Source organism: Medicago sativa, chromosome 6, assembly GCF_051527215.1.
Source record: "Medicago sativa cultivar Bolivia chromosome 6, Bolivia_mono, whole genome shotgun sequence".
NCBI classification, from domain to species: domain Eukaryota; kingdom Viridiplantae; phylum Streptophyta; class Magnoliopsida; order Fabales; family Fabaceae; genus Medicago; species Medicago sativa.
This window is the reverse complement of record NC_140754.1, coordinates 79073449-79090007: the sequence shown is the minus strand read 5'-3', so window position 1 is coordinate 79090007 and position 16559 is coordinate 79073449. Positions and strand designations below refer to the sequence as shown.

The 16559-nt window shown below is 34.6% G+C and overlaps 2 protein-coding genes and 1 long non-coding RNA gene across 4 annotated transcripts; 1 reads left to right on the top strand and 2 right to left on the bottom strand.

The window, feature by feature from the left end:
- Positions 1 to 427: 427 nt before the first annotated feature.
- LOC146917122 (GroES-like zinc-binding dehydrogenase family protein) lies at positions 428 to 4642 on the top strand. Its single transcript, XM_085718913.1, has 10 exons — positions 428 to 505; positions 649 to 785; positions 1426 to 1463; positions 2131 to 2453; positions 2849 to 2931; positions 3115 to 3190; positions 3296 to 3357; positions 3518 to 3613; positions 3803 to 3964; positions 4183 to 4642. The coding sequence occupies exons 1-10, from the start codon at positions 463 to 465 to the stop codon at positions 4297 to 4299; spliced, it is 1137 nt and encodes a 378-aa protein (XP_085575039.1). The 5' UTR covers positions 428 to 462; the 3' UTR covers positions 4300 to 4642.
- Positions 4643 to 5815: 1173 nt separating this feature from the next.
- Positions 5816 to 10081, bottom strand: LOC146917121 (uncharacterized). 2 transcript variants are annotated; one of them, XM_085718912.1, is made up of 5 exons: positions 9866 to 10081; positions 8535 to 9492; positions 7800 to 7966; positions 6725 to 6987; positions 5816 to 6520 (listed from the first exon to the last, which is right to left on the bottom strand). In XM_085718912.1, exons 1-4 carry the CDS (start codon positions 10051 to 10053, stop codon positions 6780 to 6782), a joined length of 1521 nt encoding a protein of 506 aa, XP_085575038.1. In that variant the 5' UTR covers positions 10054 to 10081; the 3' UTR covers positions 5816 to 6520; positions 6725 to 6779. The 2 variants fall into 2 exon arrangements, with proteins under 2 accessions (XP_085575038.1, XP_085575037.1); XM_085718911.1 differs by having other exon boundaries at positions 5816 to 6337.
- A 1761-nt stretch (positions 10082 to 11842) lies between these two features.
- On the bottom strand, positions 11843 to 16284 carry LOC146917120 (uncharacterized). Its single transcript, XR_015015471.1, has 2 exons — positions 16040 to 16284; positions 11843 to 12235 (listed from the first exon to the last, which is right to left on the bottom strand). It is a non-coding gene; the product is annotated as an uncharacterized LOC146917120 (long non-coding RNA).
- Positions 16285 to 16559: the final 275 nt, after the last annotated feature.

The window sequence follows — 16559 nt, the reverse complement described above, 5'->3', positions numbered from 1 at the left end:
GGTGATAGATGATGCTCCAATTCAAGGTAGGAAAGACGAGAAACATTTGCAAAAGTAATTTTATTTACTTTCTTTCAAATGCACCAACGAAATTCAAATTGAAGACTTTTAGATTCAATGTCTGTCTTTTTACCACTAGATCAAACCTTTGAAGATAGTCATCTTATTTAATAAAAAAAAAATTGGTTTCTCCAAAATAATGAAATATAGTACTTCATTAAATTGTGTCATAAAAGTAAAATAAACTTTTAAGAATATAATCTAAATAAATTAAATGATATCATAACAATAATATGAATTAATTGAGATTTGATATATTTTAGACCATTTTTATTTTCTCCACCTACCACTACCAGATGGAGGAACCTACCACCACCACTACTACCAACAACAACAATTTAAGTTCTCTTGACTTTAACTGCATTTTACTTCTTCTTTTCTTCTTGGACAGAAACATCCAACATGGCATCATCATCATCAACCCCTCAAGTCATAACCTGCAAAGGTGAGTGCAGTTACCATTTCCTTTTGGTATTTTTATTTTTTTTATCTTTCAATATTTGTTTTGATATCTATGTAAGTATGTATGTATGTATGAGTATGAGTATGAGTATGACTATGTCCATTGTTTATGAAACAAACAAACAGCTGCAGTGGCATGGGGAGCTGGAGAGGCATTGGTAATGGAGGAAGTGGAAGTCAGTCCTCCCCAACCATTGGAGATTAGGATTAAGGTTGTTTCCACCTCTCTTTGTCGTAGTGATCTTTCTGCTTGGGAAACTCATGTAAGTCTCTTACTTTATCATTATAGATTTAATTAATATACACGTTCAATGTGTAAGTAATCCTTGATATATATTGGTAGATCAAATACCACATTCAATGTAAATATTTTTACAATGTTAATCAATCATAATTGTCAAATTGTTAAGAAAGGATATGAACTTAATCATAACCATTGTCATTCAAAAAAAAAAACTTAATCATAACTATTTCTAAAGTCACACATAAACGGTGTAAAATTTTATAGGCTGACAATGTATCAAAATTAAACTATATCATTGTATCCTGCTCTTTTTACTTTTTGTCTCCTATTTTATTATTTTCAATGTCATGAATTTCCAATTAGTTGTTCCTATAGACATTGTCCTGTCATCATACAATTAGTCCTTTGTGAGATGTAATTGGATAACATTATCCTTTTCTTTTTAATCTGAGGAAATGTATGTGCCAATCAACGTTTTGTTTAACATTATTAATGATTAACTATGGAGCACCGGCACATCAGATTAAAGGTGTGTCAGACACCGAATTATTGTCGATGTTAACGTTTCAGTGTTACTGTCGGGTCTGATGTCTACGTTACTTCATAGATTATATGGAATTAAGAAACTAACATGTAACATAAGGTGTTTTTATATGCAGGCCATATTTCCTCGCATATTTGGTCATGAAGCATCTGGGTAATCTAAACTTACTGTTTTATTGTTGGATTATTTAAACAATGTGTCACTAGTGATCCTTTGGTTATATTGTTTGAAGATCATAATAAGAATTTGTCCTTTTTGGAGTTTCATAATAAGCTAGTATGAATTGAGCATTAGATTAAATACTTACAAACCAAAGCTCAGTTAGAGTGACAGTGATAAACTAAGGAGTGGATTCCTTGCAATCAAAATATCACACACTACAATAGATTCGTTTGAATCATTGGATAAAGATCAGATGACTCACGTTTGAAATCTGATTTACCGAGTTTAAAATAAGAATCGTCTGATTTTCGTCCAACGATTCCAGCACTATGACTGTAGGCAATCCAGGTCTATAAAAAATGTTAGGGCGCAGCAGAAGCACAGCTGAATGTTACTGATGTTAGACAGTGATGTATATGCATGAGAATGGGATAGTTGTAGCCAACTAGCCATAGCTCTAAATTGCGGTCTGCAAATGCAATTGCTGCACATTGGCTGCATTTGCCTGTATTTTGCTGTACTATCAAGTTTCACAACATAATCGTAACCTCAATTCAGAACCATGATCGTAGCATCATAGACATGACTTTAACCAAATTATTACAAAAGGTGTAATTTTCTATAGTAGACGTTGAATATAGTGTAATGGTTTTTGCAGGATTGTTGAGAGTGTAGGGCTAGGAGTGACTGAATTCAAAGAAGGGGACCATGTGTTAACAGTTTTCATTGGAGAATGTATGTCATGCCGGCTGTGCAAATCAGGAAAAACTAATATTTGTCAAGTTTTGGGATTGGAAAGAAAGGGTTTAATGCATAGTGATCAAAAGACAAGATTTACAGTAAAAGGGAAGCCTGTTTATCATTATTGCGGTGTTTCAAGTTTTAGTGAATACACAGTTGTTCATTCTGGATGTGCAGTGAAAGTCAGTCCTCATGTACCTCTTGAGAAAATATGCATTCTTAGCTGTGGTGTTTCTGCAGGTAAATATTTCCAACTTTCACGTGTTTATTATTAACTATAAGGAAATGAAAGTTAAGGTTTAAGGAAACTCTAGTAATCCCTTCGTCTTATATTGAGTGGCCTTTTAAGTTATCTCACACGAAAAGTTGTATGTGATTAAGTGAAACAGTATAACAATTCTACAAAACGATCACTATTAACTATTAGTTGCTAACCATTGTCATTGTAATTTGCATAGTAGTATTTCAATACAACTTGTACTATGTATCACACACGAATAGTTGTTAATATTACATTGACAACATAAAGTGATACTTATTATTTTAGGACATTTTTCTCAATGGAGGGCATTGAAATTCTAATGTGATGAATTCATTGTTGTTGATTATGTGACTCATTGCATTACTAACATTAGGTCTAGGTGCAGCATGGAATGTTGCCGATGTGTCAAAAGGATCAACAGTCGTTATATTTGGTCTTGGAACTGTTGGCCTTTCTGTAAGTCCAAGTACTCAACAACTATATCTATCTTATCTTCTGATGAGGACCTCAAAGGCACAAAGAGAATTCATATCTTGATAAATTAAAATATAAATTTTGCTGTGCTCTTGAGATCCTTATAATCTTCTCCATCGATGAATGCTATAACCTTTTCTAAATCATAACTTTCTTGTTCAATAGGTTGCACAAGGGGCCAAACTAAGGGGTGCATCTAGAATAATTGGTGTTGACAACAATCCACAGAAGTGTGAAAATGGTAACATAATCGGTTCTCCGAATTTCTCAGAGTTTATTTTTAAACCTTAAAACGGCTCATAATCTCGAGTTACTGTTTGTTGTCTTGTTCATTTATACGACGCAGCTAAATCTTTTGGGATTACAGAAGTTGTTGATCCGAGTTTGTACAAAGAACCTATCCCGCAGGTTGATGAGTCGTCTCATAACAAAATTTCCAATTTCACCTTTACAAATAATCTTATATACTTGTAATATATGACTATCAAAAGTATATGGCTTGATCACACGCACAATTGCACATAAGCTATAAATAACAATGCAACCATTTGTGTGTTGAAAATTTCAGGTTATTAAGCGCATTACTGACGGTGGAGCAGATTTCTGTTTTGAATGTGCAGGCGACACTGATATGATAACCACTGCATTGCAATCATGCTGTGATGTAATACCCTATCTATATCCCTCAAGTCATGTTTTGTTATAGAAATAGTTTGACTTTATTATATGAAAAACAGTTTGACTTTAGTTCATATTTTGTTATAGAAGTAGTTTATACATAAGCACTTATTTAGTTGTTTATCGAAATAGGGTTTGACTTGAATTTTATTCTATCTTTCCTTGTTTCCAATAGGGATGGGGTTTGACTGTAACACTAGGTGTGCCAAAGGTGAAGCCTGAGATGTCAGCTCATTATGGACTATTCCTGACAGGAAGAACTTTAAAAGGATCTTTATTTGGAGGATGGAAACCTAAAACTGATCTTCCTTCATTAGTAGAGAAGTATGTGAACAAGGTAAAGTGACAATACCTATAATACATCCTTTATCTAAGCATGATTTTATATATTTTTACTTTATGGTAACACATGACAATGTCTACTTCATCAAAATATCATTTCCCTTTTCAGGTTACTTGCTTCATGTGCTTTACTCCTTGTGGATTTTTATTGCTTAGGCAGTGTTTATTAAAAATAAAAAATATTGACTAACGTTATGATAAATAAATATGCAGGAAATCCAGATTGATGACTACATAACACACAATTTGTCATTTGATGAAATTAACAAAGCTTTCAATCTCATGAAAGAAGGAAAGTGTCTTCGTTGTGTTATCCACATGCCAAGATAATTCCTTTGGCTTGTTTCTGTCTTTAAAGGAGAGAATTACTGAAGTAGCTGATTAGCTTTAAACTTTGGGGTTGCTATTTGCACCCCCACTATTTTTTGGTACTCCTTTCCAAAATATTTGTCTCAGAAATGAAATTTCATAATGGTGTGTTTGCGAGTTGGATCACGGAATCTCTCCCCAATCCCCTTCCGTCCCGCTTCTCCCTCATACTATTTTTAACAGTTGGTGTGTAAAAAAAAATGTGGGCGTGCAAATAGCAGCCTTCATAATTGTGTACTTGTCAAAAAAATAATTGTGTATTGATTCTCATTCAAATTATAATTAGAATAATTTGTTCTTCAGATTAGGGGTGTTCAAACAATTCAGTTAACTGCACCAAACTATGAACCAAACTGCATCCAACCCTGTTTTGGACTGAACCATTTCAAACAGTTTTGAACTGAACCACTTTTTCAAACCAGTTCCAGTGCAGTTTAAATCCGGTTCAGAACCGGTTTGAATTTAAGAACTTTTTTTAAAAAATAAAATAAAATTATCTGCAAAATGTTTAACATCCCGAGAACAAAATTAACACCACTGGTCTTCCAATCTGATATATTGCATAAATCAGATTTCTAGCACATTTCTAGCACTAAACACAAAACCCTCACTTACCTGATCGGAGCGAAAAGGATTGAAACCGGAACCAGAACCTTCATTTTCAACTGCGGTGGCGGTGGTTCTGGTCTTAGACCTTGCGGTTTGTGACGCTGATTGCTTCCTGAGTTTGACAAGTCTCGGCTTCGACCTTCCACGTGCGGTTGCGGCGGTAGGAGGATTGACGGCGTCGGCGTTGAAAGGAGCAAAGGGGAGAGGAGAATGTGGAGTTGTGTCATCTGAGTTGATCGGAGAAGGTAAGTGCATCGGAGCCGGTGACATTGAATTTGGGATGAGTAGGGTTTTCGAATTGAGTTTGTGGTGTTGTTTGTTGCAACGGGTTGAAGAGTTCAAATTCACACGCACTCTTCAACGCTAATCAAATTTGGTTGGGTTAATTGAGTGATTAATTGATTGCAAAAACCGGTTTAAAATGGTAAATCGGTTCGAAACTGGTTCGAAATAAATAAACCGGTTTAAAACTGTAAACCGGTTCAGAACCGGTTTTAAACCGAACTGGAACTGGTTTGAAAAATAAACCAGTTTTTTTTAAAGTGGTTTTAAAAACTGAATTGTATCCATTAATGTGGTTCAGTTCCAATTCAGTTTAGAACCATGAACACCCCTACTTCAGATATTGTCTTGGTCCTTTTTTCAGTTTATTGAAGTTTAGGTTGTGATCGAAATCAACAATTTTCAAGGTTGGGAAAACTATCAACCTGGAAAAGAATTATGTTATTTAATACAATAAATAAACAAGCTATATGTTAAATACATCATATATTTATCCATGCCTGACAAGTAACAACGATCGGTAGTTAACATCTTCCTTTGATTAATGCAGTTAATATTTAATTTGAATTGCCTCAATTCAATCTGATTGGATTTGAAAATCAATTTAGTTTCATATATAGAAGAGATGCAGCAAACAAGTAGCAAAACCATATTCAAAAGTACATTTTACTGTATAGTTAGGCATACACAACAAAATAAATATACAAGGACACTCACTTAACCCACCTCCCATAATTTTGTTCACATTTGAGCCAAATAAAGAAATCTGTACACAGAGCAGCAACATTACAACAGTACTCCCACCATTCTTCACTTCAACAAAGGGAGTAATTATCTCAACAAAAGAGGAGATAGTAAAAGCACTCTGTATTTGTGGCAGATAAAACTCGGGAAGGGTCCACCTTGTAGTGGTTGAAGCACTGTCCCCACCAACAACTTCAATGGTGGCTCCTCCAGGTTCCTCAAGATCAGAAAAGCGTTACAGGTGCAGCAGTAGCATATCATTCATTGCCATGTCCTATGCACTCAAAATTACCAAAAAGAAGTTTCTTTTGTAAGTGCACATGTTGGTCTCCAAGTCTGCTTCTGCTCCTATTTTTTACCTAGTCTTCAAGCCGAAATAGTGATCGGAGTGAGATGCTTGATTTTGACAGTGCAATGTATGCAGAGTTTGATGTGAAGATTAGAGTAAAATAACCCAACAAGAATATTGGTATTTACTATGAGGGAGGGGGAAGGTTGATGTGAAATAAACAAACATTGAGCCTTTTCAGAGGTTGTTGCCTCAATTCTACCAAAGTCATCAAAACAAAACAGTGGACATAATCACAAACATGCAGTTATTCAACTAGGAAAAACTTTCACCCCCCTACAAATAATTACTACACCTCCATTAAACTAAACACACACTCAACAGTTGCCAATATATTTATACAGTTGAAGTTTGATAAATGGCAAATGACAAACCCATAAAATTGAAATTAGATTTTGTTACCTTAGTTTCTTGTGTGTGAATGCTGACAGTAGTTGTATGAATGCATGTAATGTAACTAATCGCCAGTCAAGGCCCTTGGTCTATGTTCAATACTAGAGAGGGACATCCCCGTTTGTGAAACTGCTCTGACGAACGCCATATTTGCCGTCAAAGTTGGAGCATGATAATAGTCACCAGTGCCAAAGACAATCTTATTTTTTAATGCCAGCTTCCTAGTTGTTGGGAGGCCCATCATTCGTTCTGAAGGAGTATCCGGAACAACCCTGTGGTGATTCTCCAGCTTGTCAGTGCAAATGTTGCAAATATTATTTTTGCATTGACAACTTTGGAAAATAAATAACATCTACACAGAAACTGTGTCAATACATACAAGATTAGGTTAAAAAATCAATAAATGCTATTGTGCTATGACTGAGTTTAGCAAAACATCTGTTTATTGCAATTCTAATTACCGTCTATTAATGATCTCTCCCATACAACAATGTCGATCACGGAAAATAGTATTTGTTCAAATTCTGCTATGCCAGAGTGCTACTACGGCCTCTATTTGAGAATACTTTGTGCTAAATAACATATTACAAAACAATAGCAATTTGTTCAAATTCCGATATGCTACAATGTTGTCTATGCGGAAGGCCAAAAATCTACCATATAAACACGCCATTGCGGCCTATGGCGCCACCATAGTGGGCATCCCTTCAAAAATTGCCTATGACAGTTGTCTGTCAAAAACCACCACGCATTCTGCCATGGTCACCATTTAACAACACTGCTATGCTGTAGGGATGCTATTGACAGCACTGCTCTCCCAAGCATGATAAATTGTCTACTTAGAATGTAAAATGTCTCTTTCTTGGGTATTCCTGACTTCCGAGTCTAGAAGGGACATCACCGTTATCCTCCTATTATACATTGTATTTATATGTTTGCGGATGTTACAATCTTCGAGGAAACATCATTCTTTGTGCCAAGTTTACAGACTAATGCTGTCAATAAAAACATTGCCTTGTTTTTTCTTTCTAGATAAAACTAAGTAAGTGGTTCAAATAGAGAAAGAATAGGACATTAACCTCACCTGAGACAATTTATTAACTTGTCAGCTCTAAGTTTCTCATTGGGCCCTCCACACATTAGTACCAACTCCTTAAATTCTGAAAGAACACACTCACATATTATGCCAAGCTTCCCACATAGGACTTTACCAAACTCCACATGGATTGGATTTTGAAGTTCAGACATTATCTAGCACAAAAATTGAGGAAAGCTTTTGTCAATTCACTTGATGCTGATAAAAACCAGAATAGTATGTAAAAACTACATGCAATGCAAATATTGAATTTGCATAGTTTACTTAAACACCATATAACATTAAGGTTCGTAAACTGGTTCATAGGAAGGATATGTGATCAACAGAGTAACTGAAATTACTGAATATGATGTATTTTTTGTGCCTGTCACTGTGGATGGAGATGTGAGTAAATTCATGATCAAAAGTTCATCAATTTAATAAGCTTTGGTAACAGAATATGAACGATGGGGTGATGAGTATGGTGATAAAAAAATTGGAATTCACGAAGACAACGTTGCATTGCCCTTGAGTCCAAATGTTAAACTAAGAATCATTTCAAAAATAAAAATGGATCATTGGGTCTTCATATTTTGAAAGTTTTGATGTTTAAGATAAACAAATCCGTGTCACAACAAAATAATGATTGTTCAGTGAATAATTGGAATTTTTCATGTCCATATAAGTGCAAGCATGCAAAAGATCAAAAACACGAAGCAGGTGGCAAAAATATCAATAACTCACTTGACCAATCACAAAGTCAAAGTTTCCCTTAAACCGCTGTCTCAGTTCAATTTCCGGAGTGGCCAAAAGTTTCTCTGTTCCACCATTACTAATCCCTGATACAAAAGCTATCAAAGCTGTTGTATCAAAATTTACCAGATCGCTTCCATCTAAAAGATTCCTAGTCTCAGTCGATTCAGAATTTGAATCGTCCAGGGAGCTAAGTTTCATTCTCGTAATAACAGAACAGAATGTATCACCAAACTTCCTTTCAATACCCTCTTGTATTAGCTGCGGTCTAGTTTCAGCTTTATCTATTGAGCACTCAAGTTGAGACGAACCCCCATTAATCGTATTTTCGTCCAAAAGAAGCAGCCGTGTTTCAGCTTTTCCTACTGAAACCTCTACTTGAGAAGAATCCACAGTCAAACCTTCAATATTACATCCTAAATTTAGAACAACATCCTTGCCACCAGCAGGGTTGATTTCAAGGACACGTGCATCTCTATACGATCTCGCGATAACATTTATCCAGTCACCTTCTGTTTCTTCCAACATATTAGAACTGAAAACCGAAAACTCCAACTGGATTTCAGATGCCCCGAATTCATCCCGAAGCTTGTCATAAACATTGCTTGAGATCCCATTGGCAAAGAAAATAATAACCGAGGAAGGTCTTAAGGTTAAGTTGGAGTTTGCAGCAGCAAGTACTTGTTGAATACGTAGCTTCAAACCCTTACTTTTGTGACACTCATTCCATGAAATGTACTTTGGATTCCTATCAGATACTATAATCCACACAGGCTTCCCGTTGAGGATACACACCACATCAACATGGATGTCTTTAAGCGAAGATTTATGTCTCTCTTCACGAATAACTGAAGGCGATATTGAGATTGATTTGCAAACTCTAGAAACTCCACTTATGAAAGGCTGTTGTAGAATATGTACAACTGCTTCCAGGTGCCCAATGTTGACACTGTTATTATCACATAAACAGAAGCTCTCGTAAATTACAACGTAATTAAGAAAGCATCAATAGTTACACACATCTATTCGAGAAGAGGTGAAAAAATGATTCAAACACAAGAAGACAAACATGTTTGAACATTTTCCATTTTCACTTTAAAAATAAAATAGTACAAAATAAAAGAAACTACATCAAAGTGAAGAAATTGACAAAAACATCCCTTATATTCTTAATGTAATTGAAGCATCGACGACACAGACACGGACACCAGACACCATACTAACAACAGTAAAAATTAGAGAAAATGAATTAATTGAAAGTAATGATGAAAGTAATGGCGAATAAAAGCATAATGATTATGAAATTGAGAAAAGAGTGAAACCTGAGAGAGGAAGAAGAGGGTCTGGAGAGAAAAGCGAGGTCGGCACGTGCCAATTTGAGGATGGTTCGTTTGCAGGAGTGAGTAATGTTTGAAGAAGACGGTAATTGTTGAATTGAATCAATCACGCACATGCATCTTTGTTTTGCTACTTCAACTTGCGCTATCCTCCTTCGCTCCTCTTTCTCCATTCTTGTTACTTCTTTTTGCTTCAAACTTGTCAATTTTTACTCTTTAATTAATTGTTTTTCTTGTTAAATAGTCTAGTTTAGTGACTAGAAAGTAATCTTTTAGAACGAAAAAAGTGATAGGTGAAATTAAAAAACATTCTCTTGTTTTTTATTAAAAAAATAAAAATAAAAAATTCTCTTGTTTTATGAGGAGTGGGTGCTTAACATTTAAATTAAAAATATATTTGTTCGGAAATTAATATTATATTTAGTCCTCTCTAAGTTCTAACCATAACTCGACCTAGATTATATTTTAGAATTTTTCATTTTAGCAAAGCTATACATAAACCCTTATTGAGTATTTGAATGAGTCGATTTTGTGAGGTAATGTATTGTGAGATTAATGTTTATGTATTGATAAGCAATTCTACATGCATCCAATGAAATCATACTAAATAGATATTTGTAGAGATATTTTAAGAATTAACCTTAAAAAGTTACATCATGGTAATGTGATAGGTTAGATATGTAAAACAATCAAAAAAAAGTTTTACACGTTTATATAAATTAAATCCATGTTTTTATATAAGGCAATTCAAATTCTTCAATGTAAACTATAATATTTGGATGATAAATTTTGAGAATTTTTAAATTGAAGGGGGGATTAAATGAAGTATTTGGTTGAAGTTAAAATTTGAAAATTTCAAACACCATCTAAAAAATATGAATTTGAACTTCGTTCCTTATCCTTTAAAATCTGAATTTCAAATTGATCATTATAGTTCTTTCCAAATTATGCAAAATAATTTCTACATGTTTCTCAAATTTACACATTAATGCATGTTCATAGCTAGAACAAAAATTGTTCCCTACCTCCAAGATTCCAATGTCGACATTGCTCTCCAGCTTCAACAATTTTATCTAGATACAAAATGTATTAACTACTTGTTGAATAATATAGTTTCAAGCATAATCAAAGCATTATTGTGGTAGGAGCTACTAATTTACCTCACTCATTAGACAAGGCCTTAATTTACTTCAAATTAGGGTTGTTACTGTCCTAGCACATACAACTAAGATTCACATTCCACTGTTTCAAATTATAATTTTATCTGCAATCAATGAAAATGAAACTCAACAAATTTTGAAGGGATGATGATGTTGATACAATGATTCTAGCACTAGGGAAATCTAGATTCCCTGGTGTTGAGTTTGCAAACATGGTTAACATCGCTACTGTCAAAGCTACAATGGATGGTGCTAAAGCTGCAAGCATTGTCTTTTATAAGGCATCCAAAGGACAAGATTATAATGGGAATCGAAAAGGAACATCTCTTTCATATGAAGGTGGTCATGCCCTTGTGACAATGTATACTGATGGTGCAGATCCTGTTCACAAGGCGACTATCGTCGCTCGGGGATTAACTCTTGGAATGGTTATCAAGGATAAGAAGAAGACTGAGTATCAGCCATAAACAGATGCTTGATGATTCTGAACTCAGAAACAGAGCTTCTTATTGAGAAAGAGGTAAAGATATTGCAAGAAAAGGCTTATAGGCTATATCAATGCAAAAGCTACTTTGACCTCACACAATGATGAACTTCATGCATTGCCAAAAATACTCGTGGAGCACGAGACCCTCACAGATACATAGGGAAATGTTAAATATTTTGAAACGATTACATCCAAAATACAGAAAGGAGTGATGCGTGCGTTTTTTATTCTCTCTCATGCATAGTAAGTAGTAAAGTAACCGATCCAGCTTTGCTCAATCTGTTTTTCATATCGATTTCATACAAACACCATTACTGTAATAACAATCATTGGATATGTAAATATAAATTATTTCTTAAAATAGTAATATATTTAACAGTAAATGGAAGATAACTTATAATGCTGAAAGTACTGAAAACAATAGAGAAAACTAAATGCATGTAAATTTGACATGTTCAAGAGGTCACCATTGGTGCCAAACTGATGTGCCAAAAATGATTGAACCAGACTACATGAAATAATAATGTAGAAACATAAATTTAATATAATACATTTTCATTAAACTATCCGGACCGATGGCTTCATTCCAAATTCCAAACTCTTGGAATATTAATCCAGAGCTTCAAGACCTTTAAATGACAATAAATTGTTCATGTCTTGTGCACCAGGATTGAATCCTTGCAGCAGGCACCATTGCTTTCGCCAAACCTAAAATTCATGACAAAGTTGTTAGGGTAAATTTTCAGAGATGAAGCAAAACAAAAGGGTGAGCAAATAAAAAAAAGTAATGACAAGAAAGAGAAAATCAAGACCATAATAAAAAGAAGGAACATAAATCCTTGAAAGCAAAGAGAGCAAAGAACATTAGGAGAAAAATAAAAATAAAAGCAAAGAATGCATCAAGGATGCTCAACCTTCTTACACATCTGAAAAATGGTAAACTCTATAAAAATCACCATATACAGAACACTAGAGAGGCCAAAACACAATACTACTACTACAACTACTACTACCGATATACTAATCATATTGAGGGAGAAATTTTCTTCACCCTTCACTTTATTTTTATAGATCTGTCATCGCTTGTGATCTACTAAGTCACCATAGCACTTATGGGGGAAGTAACTTGGACCGACAAGCTATTTGCAATGAATCCTATTGAGTATTGCTATCCAATGCTATTAATGGTGGATGGTGGCTCCTAAAGGAAAGCCAAAAATCTGCCATATAAATATGCAGATGTCGTTGTAGACTATGGAAAAAGCACATAGCATATGATGGAAATAATACACAGACACACACACAAACACACACACAGATTATCAAAGAGGGCATAACAAACAGAGAAGTGAAAACCACTTGACAAATATCAAAGCGAATGTAACGATGACTCAGAACAGGGAAGAATAGAAAGAGAAGAAAGAGATTAAGATAATAAAGAGAAATGGAGGAAAAGGAGAATGATAGGAGATGAAAAATCAGATGAAGATGTGTTACCAAAGAAACCAAGACACAGGAACATAGAGATTACCTGAGAAAACCAAAACATTCATTTTTCAAAGATGAATGGTTACTCGGGAATGGGCAAGAGAGATGGTGGAGGTGTTTAGTTAAATGGATCTTCATCCAATGTCGGGTTTATATATGCAGAAAACATGAACGCATATAGCGTGAGCAAAGCATCTTTAGTGTTCCGATGTTTGGACCACATTCAAAGCATGATGAGTGGGGTCTGAACTGTCAAAGATTCTTAAATTTTATTTTTCAAACAAAATAGAAAAATAGTAACCGATGGTTATTGAATCGAGATGCAATTGTGCATTGGCAGACCTACTTTCCGAATCATGAACCGAATCTTATTATGAATTGTATGATACATTAACAATACAAGTATAACATTTTAAAGTATAAACAAGTGACATAGCATAACTATATGCTAAAAAATCATCTACTAAATTCAAAATAATTCAAGATTTGAGTCATAAATCGAATGACAAAATAAAAGTGCTTGGCTACACGAAATTGGCTCGCTACACTAACTTTAGGTTGTCATTAAAATAAATTGGCATTCATCATAGTGAATCAATATTCATTATAATGTGTCGGAACTAACCCACTTGGTTTGGTATGACGGCGTTGGCTTGGGACCTTGGAGTGTGCTATTCTTAAGGTCTTAGGTTCGATTCTCTCTAGTGCCAATTTCGGTGGGCTAGTTTGGATTCTTAAAAAAAAATGTATCGGAACTCAAAATGAGATTCATGTTCGAAATAGATACACACTAGAGATTCATATCGATGGAATTTAGCATTCCATCTAATCGAGATATGACTTGCATGTATCGTAAGATACTGATAACCATGGTAACTGTTGCTTTTTCCACAATATCCGCACGGTCACTGCCAAAACTACATTGGCAAAAGCAACCGCCCTAGGCTGCTACGAGAAACCAGCAACTCTAGCCATTATATGGCTTTTTCCTGGAAAACCACTGCACCATACCACCATGGCAACCACTTAACAATACTACTATCATTGAGTTCAAAAGAACCTTTTGACTTCCAAATCGCTTTATTGAGAATAAAATCAGACATGAGTAAGAAAATGAGAGAAGCATTTACAAGAGAACACTCCATATGAACTCAAGATCGAAATTCCCATCTCTAGACTAACAGAAAGATGAAAAGAATATAATGAAACCAGGAGATATTTCTAGCTTATCGGTTTAAGAATGCAAAAGAGAATATCTGAAGAGTTCAAAACTGGAGAATCTTGAAAAGAATGCTATTAATGAATGCAACAAGGCGTAGCATTAAGGATAATTCACTGATGCAATAAGGATAATTCACATTTAGGAAACTATTGGTCTATATAATTCAGAAAGATTAAAAAAGCAAGTAGTTTATGACAAAATCAACGTAAGTACTTTCCATTTCAAAATTCATTGTGTATGTGTGCACGCACCTATTCGCTGTAATCCACATAAGATTACAAATATTTAATAGTCTAGGCTAAAAAGGCATCTAATTCACATATTATTGGTCAGGACTTGCAACCAAATGGCTTTAGGGTGGGTGGAACAAAGTTATCAATAGCAGCAGATTTATTGGTGAAGGCTTGTCCTAATTTCATGTTTTTGGAACCAATTTCTTGGTTTGGTAGAAGTGAAGGCTTGGTCTAATTGAACAATCACCATTACACTATTGCCTTAAAAATTTGCCAGTATAATTTTAAAAGATATAGCAAAATCAGTATAAATAAGTATATGCAATCTTCAAAGATTGTAAGCTTCCTTCCAAGTGTTATTCACCAAGTAACCAATTTCTAACATCTTAAACAAAATCATATACATATAGTAAAAGATAACAAATGGGGAAAAAGAGGATTCATGAAAACATTAGTTTTAGTGGGCTCCATGACTCATAGCATTACAAATACACCCTGTATGCTTGCAAAACAAAGTAACATATTAACCTTTATTCCCATCAACTCTCTCAGAGACAACTCTACAGACACATAACTCTCCTCACAGGCAACATGATGAATGAATCACTAAGATAAAGAGATACATCAATTAATTACCTAAGAACCAATTATGTGAGTTTCTTACATCACAAAAGTTGAAGTAACCCTTCACTAGGGTTTTTAACAAAAGGTCCGAAAACGCAATCTAGGCCGCGGCATAATGTTTTTTTTTATGTTGCCTAAACTGCAATACAGCCGCGATTAGGCTACATCGGCTACAATATCAGAATCGCGATGAGACCACCAAAACATAAAACCCTATTTGACCGCGGCGTAAAGGTTTTTGATGTCGCCAAAACCACAACACTGCCTCGATTAGGCTATATCAGCCGCATTTGAACACAATTTTTTTGCCTTGAAACCGCGATCTGGACCGCAGACATAAAGGGTTTTTTATGTTGCTGAAACCACGATGCGGCCCCGATTAGGCTACATCGGCTGCATTTGATCACAATTCCCTAAAAAATCAGGGACCGCGACACGACACCATAACTTAAAACCCGATTTGACCATGGCATAAAGTTTTTTGACATTGCTGAAACCACAACGTGGCCACGATTAGGCTACATCGGTCACATTTGATCACAATTCTCCACAATCTTAGAGATGCGCAACCATCACTAAAAACCCTATTTAAAACCTGATTTGACCGCAATCATTATCGCACTGACTATTTAAAACCCTCCCCCAACCACCACCAATATCAATTTACTAATCAAAGAAATAACCAACGAATAAAATAAAAAAAAATTCTTTAGCCAAAAAAATTGCATGGTCTAGCAACAACATTGAGCAAATAAAGATAATCAAACCAATCAAATGAGAACTACTAACATATTGAAAATCAAATGTACATAAAAAGCTCTAAACACTGAAAGGTTTTAGCAGACCCACATACAAACACAAACAAAAACAAAACCCTGTGAGAGTGAGTGAGTGAGTGTGAGAAATACAGAAAATGGGTACGAAGGAGAAGAGTAAAAAAGGTACCTTTTTGAAGCAGAGAAACATGAAATGAGAAGTTGGGTATGGAAAATGCCATGGCAGATTGGTAAAATGGTTCAGACAGAGTGAGTGAGAGGAGAAAGGAGGGAAATTTGGAAGCTGGGTGAAGCTGAACAATGTGTGTTATACTTATGTTCTTTCATATTCTTTTTTAATTATTATTATTACTATTATTAATAATTATTTTTTGAGGGACTATTATTAATATTAATATATATTTTTTTAAGGACTATTATTATATTATTATTTTTTGACCAAGGACTATTATATTATTATTATTATCAAGAAAAAATCATAAGGCAATACACCATTCGGTCACAAATATAAGCAAAAATTTACTTTTTAGTTTCATTCAATAAAATGATGTATGTGGACTATTAAATAGACCACATACATCATTTATTGAATGAACCTAAAAAGTAAATTTTTGCTTATATTTGTGACCGGAGGGTGTAGTCGTTTTGATCTCTAAATGTGTAACAAGTAACCACAACAATATCTATCA